Source organism: Galeopterus variegatus, unplaced genomic scaffold, assembly GCF_000696425.1.
Source record: "Galeopterus variegatus unplaced genomic scaffold, G_variegatus-3.0.2 Scaffold2395, whole genome shotgun sequence".
Taxonomy (NCBI): Eukaryota; Metazoa; Chordata; class Mammalia; order Dermoptera; family Cynocephalidae; genus Galeopterus; species Galeopterus variegatus.
Genome location: NW_007728506.1, coordinates 168,624 through 175,391, shown reverse-complemented (window position 1 = coordinate 175,391; position 6,768 = coordinate 168,624). Strand labels below are relative to the sequence as shown.

General features: G+C 38.8%; 1 protein-coding gene across 1 annotated transcript in view; it reads left to right on the top strand.

Annotated features, from left to right (window-relative positions):
• Window positions 1–6,768, top strand: part of KIZ (kizuna centrosomal protein) — a 103,491-nt gene that overhangs the window by 81,482 nt on the left and 15,241 nt on the right. Inside the window, exon 4 of the mRNA XM_008581568.1 lies at window positions 5,230–5,334. Within this exon, the coding sequence (XP_008579790.1) occupies window positions 5,230–5,334 (105 nt within the window). The remainder of the gene's footprint in view (window positions 1–5,229; window positions 5,335–6,768) is intronic.

Sequence of the window (6,768 nt, the reverse complement as noted above, 5' to 3'; positions counted from 1 at the left end):
TTTTTTTTTTTTTTTTTTTTTTTTTTTTAAAAATGAAAGGGAAGGGGATCTTAACCCTTGGCTTGGTGTTGTCAGCACCATGCTCAGCCAGTGAGCGAACCAGCCATCTTTATATAGGATCCGAACCCATGGCCTTGGTGTTATCAGCACCACACTCTCCTGAGTGAGCCATGGGCCAGCCCCTGGACATGAAAAGTGATTCTGGTTACAGATCCAAATCTGTGTATTTCACATTCATGTAAACTTAAGACTTAATTTAAAAAATAATAATAAAGTCTAAATATAAATGAGTTTTCTACACTTTCAGAGTTGCAAAAGCACCCATATCCTATTATTTCCTAGTTTCTATTTGGACAGATTACTGGACATATGATTTCTGGATATATTTGTCTTTTGAATTAATTTTTTAAATATAATCACACATTTTTATTTTATTTTATTTTGCAAAAACAACTGGGTTTGCTACATCAGCAACACGTCTAGTTCAATGTGGGGGAAAAAAACCCACATCAGTGTAAAAATACATGAAAAGTAACATTGCTGGGAAACTCAGTGGATAGAAAATATTTTTCAAATTTAATTTTTAAATTTCTATACATTTCATATAGGAATAGTAACCCTTCCTTACTGGACGATGTCTAGTTCTTTGTCAGATCAAGGTCATTTTTCTAGCTATAGTGATAATATTGTTTGCATCTTCCTTTGTTATTCCTTTTCTGGGCCCAACTCTTCTTTTTTTCATTAAGGATTTCTGCAAAAGCAATGGGCAGATTCCCTGCCTCCAAGACACCCCTTAGAGTCTGGTGAACCACATGTTTATCTGGCTCTTGTAATGGGTTGTTAAAAGCACTTGTTCACCAGATATTTTCTTTTTCTTTTTATTTGTAGATTTAGAAGTATTTTAGCAGGTGTACATTTGCATATAAAAGAGAATAAAAGATAAGAAGTTGAGGCTTTTTCTTTCTCCTCTCCTCAACATCATCTCTCTCCTACCTCCCTTTATTCAGCATGTTTTCACTTTCTTTCTCTAGCAGTTTCTATTTTCTAGACACAAAATGCATATCAAAAAGAAAAATAAAGTCTCAGTGATCCTTCAGCACTTTGCAAGAAGATAGATGATTGGGTTCAGGCGGCTTATGAAACAAAGTAGAGAAAAATATATTTATCTCATTGTGTCATCAGTCTGGAATTAATAGACAAGGTTAGATTTTAACCTCCTGCAGCTGGATACTACATAGGATGCGACCCCTTGCCTTGTTTTATGTTTTAAACTGCAATATTTTCTACTTTGTGAGCTAAATCTTGACAGAAATGTGAGTATATAATAGACTTTTGACTGAGAGTTCAGAACTGAAAGCCTGAGCATGCATGTGTTTTCCTGTGTGTACCAGAACATTCTAACTGAAAATAATTGTATTCTTTAGAAATGTTTGTTTTTTATCTCATTTTTGCTACTCAGTATTTTCAGGTTTAACATTATGAATGGAAGGAAGTATTTCCCTGGAGTTCTAAATCACAGGCTAGAAAGTGAAGTCCTAAGTGGCCACCCAATCCTCAAATCTTCAGATTTGCAGTTTACTTGCACTTGAGAAAACTAAATTCTTTTTCCCTTAGAAATATATGAACCTCATCCCTACCTTATTTATAGCAGGCTAACTTGAACTTTTAGATTTGTTACTTTTGTGCCTCTGTTTGTTCATTCATTCATTTAGTAACTATGAATTTACAGCACAACCATCCCTACCTTATTTATAGCAGGCTAACTTGAACTTTTAGATTTGTTACTTTTGTGCCTCTATTTGTTCATTCATTCATTTAGTAACTATGAATTTACAGCACAACACAGTGCAGCTTTTAATCACTTGGTTTGTCAGTCTTCCTTCCAGAAAAGCCTGGGCCTGAGTTGCCACAGACCTCATGTCCGTAGTTTTACCTTTTTGATTCATGAAGTTGGCATCCTGGCCAAGTCTTCTAGGCTGTTTCAGGAAGATGTGTTAATTGTTTCAGAACTCCTAGCAAAAAGTATACTCGCCTCTAGTCTGAAACCTGGTCCTTATAGAGAGCAGCTTAAAAATCATACAGCTGTTGTAGCCTCCCTTGATAATATGTTCCAGGGTCTCAGTCCTTTCAATAAGAAAGCTTTTCCTAGTGTCTAGCTTGTGTTCTTTGGCTGCAGTTTTCCCGTAAGTGTTCTTGTCCACTTTCAGTGAACAAAATAAATTGTTCACTACCATCTAGTTTTGAGATTGCAAATATGTTCTGTTTGGTCTGGGCAGTGTTTTTGAAAAAAGAAAAAAGAAAAGGCAACGTCTGGCAATACTAGGCCCACTTTTCCACCCAGCAGCTGACTCCTGTGGACAGGGCATGTACTCTCCAGCCTGCCACAGAGTTCTCCCTTCCCTTTGCTCCCACCTGCCCAGAGTCACTTATCTGTGGTTCCTGCTTGGTCCCAGAAGCCATCTGCATTCACAGTCCCTGCCCTGTCCAGTCTGTTTGCAATATCTGAGTCCTCAAACCCTCCTTCCTTTCTCCAACTTTATTTCCATAAAGGCTGTGTGTCCTTTACCCTCTCCTAATTTATTTTTAGCCAAACCTTAATAATTTTGTTTTTCCTGTTTGGCTCATCTCCCAGCCTTTCATATGTCATTTTGTGCAGGAATTCTAATTAAACTAAGGGTGTGGTACCTGCCATGGGAAGAATGACACCAGTTTTGATGTCTCTTCCTTAACACAGACATCCTATTGTTAGATGGCAGCACATGCTGTTCGCTCCACCCCCTCCAGTACTGCCTCGGTTAGTGTTTATTCCTCTGAGTGACCACACTTAATTTTTGTGCCTTTTAGACTTCACTTTGCCCATAGACCATTGCAGGAAGCATGCACTGGGGTTGGGGGTGGGGGAGTGCCCAACAGTCCTCAGCCTGACTTTGCCAATCCTTCATTACTCGGGTCAAGACAGCTGCATCCCAGATAGAAATTGTCCTGGCAGGCTTCAGTGACTCTCTGGAGACGGGCCACAGAAGGTTTGATGGTGAAATACCAGTGAGGAGTATAGTTGGGAAGGGGTTGGGATCTGGTTGAATGGGACTGGAGAGTGAGCCCTCTCCCTCCAAGACTGTTGGTCACCTGAAAGCAGATATATGCCACCTTGAAGGTGAAGCTCAGTTACAGAGCCCAAGTCCCTTCAGGAGGAAGGGAAGGAGACCAGAATGTAAAATGGGTAGATCATGGAAAGGGCCCATCTTTTCCAGAGTATTAAAATGGCCCCTTGCTGCTAAAAGTGAATTTACTTCACATTTGTAATTTCCTCCCTTGCAAAATTCAGACCAGTAATAATATCAGTACTGTCTTGTATTTGGGTAGAATGCTTGATCTTCTCAAATCTGAAATTACCTCACAACTACTAGCTTGATATTTCTCCTGAAAATCCTTTCCTGGAAGTCAGTGACATGTGTTTTCATGGTTTCTGAGAAGCAGGAGAGCCGTCTCACTGGAGTCAAGTGATTTACCTTAAGACAGTAGACAGAGGAGTTACAAACCCCAGTTCCAGCTTCCAGTGGCCAGAAACCTTTGTTTATCAAGCTGCTCTTTTTCTTTTTAAACTTCTATCTTTTCCTTGACCAAATAAGCTTAATTGAATGCAGAAATAGCATATTATCATTAAGATCTGGACTTGTATACTAAAAGCTGAAAAACTTTTTGATTGATTTTCATAAAATAAAAACAAAATAGGGCATTTTCACCTTTTTTTTTTTAAGTGATTCTTTAGCTTTAGAATGCAGACACTCTGTCTGATTTTATTCATATTTTAACCCTCCCAAAATTTCCTTACAACACGTCTGAAGTAATATGGAGATAAGAATTAATTGGGGAGTATTACAACTCATTCTGTTGGAGCCATCCTAGTGCTGTGGGACTAACCTCCGCCAGGAAAAGAAGTTGCACAAAATGATGGAGGTACTTTCTCCTCTGCATGCCCTGCATCCAGTGTTTTCTTTATTAGATTTTTCAAAATTCTAGTTCCAAAACACCAAATCGATTTCCCCTATCCAGCAGTGTTAAAAAGTGTTGCCTTAGGATTCATTATCTTCAGAGTTGAGTCCCTGATCTGTACATATTTTAATTATATAGCATTTAATATTCCAAAATATGATCATTTTAAATACTCATTTTTATCTTGCTTGATTCTCAGTAGGGCAGGATAAGTTATATATTTATTCTTCAGTGTGATGGTAGTTTTAATCCAGTAATAAAGGGCTTGTGGTTAAGTTCTTAAATTAAGCCAGCAAAAGCAGGAATGCAACCAATTGCCAGCCCTGGTGCTGAAAGCAGGAATCCTTTTGTGGCTACATTGAAGATGTGGACATGGATGCTGTTTTGTTATATCTGTGCTAAAACTCTAATCTTTGTGCTCCCTTTCATCCAGGTGCCCTCGAGACTTAAGGCTATGGGGAAGGTTGTGTCACTCAGGTCCCTTATGTAATTTTTGTTTACTGTTTTTCCCAATAGTCTTCCTTAATTTGGCTTACTGCAGATGCTGTTAGAAGCTCTGCACAGCCAGGAGCATCCTGTGAACACGAACTAGGTCCTAGCTGCTGCTGACCCCTCTGGACACCTGGCTTTGCTCCCTGCAAATACACCCTCTCTCTTCATGGCAAGCCTTGGTTAGACTTCCTCATCTGTGGGATTCTAAGCTCATCCTCCTGCCACTACCCTTCCTGACTGTTCCACCAGGCCAGGAAGCACTCCTGAGTTACCTACCTAGGAAGTCAGTGCTGTTTCTGCTGGTTCATTCCTGTAGCTGCTTCTGCGAGGCCTGGAGGGAAGAGAAACTTTTACTGTGGTGTGGAACCTCCCCACAGACCCACTCAAAATAACGAATGGAATTTGCCCACCTCAGATAAACTAATTGCTGTTTCTGCTGGTTCATTCCTGTAGCTGCTTCTGCGAGGCCTGGAGGGAAGAGAAACTTATACTGTGGTGTGGAACCTCCCCACAGACCCACTCAAAATAACGAATGGAATTTGCCCACCTCAGATAAACTAATATAGTCTTGAAAAATGGGTTCAATGAAATTATTCTTTGTTTTCAGAATTTCTAAAAAGCAATAGCTCAAAAAACTAATTTGCATGCATTTGAAAAAGTGTTAACCTCATAGGAAGAATTTAAGCAACTTGTCTCTGAGCAGTAGAAAATTCAGTATTTCTGTGCTTTTTTTTAAATCTATAGAAACAAAAGCCTACCAGTTTCTGAAGAAGTCTATCCTTCAGGATAATACAAATCAAATTGAAGACAGATTTCAGAAGGCAGATGCTTCTGTGTCACAATTCTCAGGTAAGAAAAGGCAGATTGAGCACTTGAAGCATGTCCAGGGGCACAGGGAAGCAGCCAGTGCTGTGTTCAGCAAAGGGTGGTTGTTCTTTGAAGGTTTCTGGAGTTTTCTTTGTATCAGGCTGTCACTAGGTCAGAAAGAAGGAGTACTTTTTCATTCTTAGGGAACAAGTGCTTGGAAGAGCCTTCTGTCTTGGATATGTGCTGGCCCCAGCATGGCGATGGCCCGTCTAAGGCCCTTGGATCCTGCCTGGCATGTCATGATAGTAACTTGTCACTAACAACCACAGGAGATGCTTTTCCCCATATCTCCCAGGTTCTTAATCATCCAATGGGCATGTAATGCTGGGCTGCCCCTCACTAAAATGTTGGGGAATTTTGAGTTATTTTAATGAGAAGACTATAACTCCCAGGAAAGCTATATTTTAAGCTTAAATGTAGTTCCTTATCTAGGATTTTGTTTTCGTTGTAATTTTGTTTTATTTATACTTATTGCACATTTATTATCCTCAATGGTTTTCCTTTTATTACACCTTTTTAAAAAGTAGAAGTCACTTTAATGCTCTTTTTGAGAGTAAATGTATTAATATAAAAGGAAATACACATTAATGACTGAATTATTTTTACTTAACCACCATGCCATAATTCCACCTATCAAAATGAGCAATGATTTCTTAATGTCATGTAATTTCTGGTCAATATTTAGATTTTCCAGTTGTCTGAAAGATGTTTGCTTCAGACAAACTTTTTTGAGGGACATACTTAGGGTGCTTCAGACTTAGCTTTGGAGAACTTTGGAAAACTATTTTCTAGGTAATATTAGTGGTAGAGTCCGTTGCTGCAAAATTCATTTAATTTGGTTATTCTGAGGATTCAGCAGGCCACTGCAGGTTAAGTGCCCAGCACGGTGCCTGATAATAAAAAGCCCCCAAGAAGGGCCAGCCATTGTGGTGGTGGTTGTTATTTGAACTCCCAAACATAAGATATTGTGGTTTGTTGAGGTGTTAAACAGGGCCTTTGTTTTGATGGAGGTCATCATCACTTTGGAAAGATATAACACTTGCAAACTCTTAACTGTTTCCTTTTCATCACCGTATTTACATTCAAGTCATAGAATTAGAATCCAGAAGGATCTCAGAAGATATTTATCCACCCTCCTCATTTTACAAACAGAGCCACAAAAGGGTGATGCCTTGCACAGAGCATTATAGCTAGTTAGCAGACACACATAGTTGGGAAAGCAACTCTACAAAACTGCTTTTGGTAAATATATTTTGGGTAGTTAACTGGACAGCTATAAAGGATGAGTAAATTTGACATAAGTTGTAGTCTCTTGGATATGTATCAAAAATTATGGTACTATTGATATACTAATAATTAACTATTTTAAATTAATTTATTCATAAGTGAAATGACACTTTGTAGGTTATATATAGT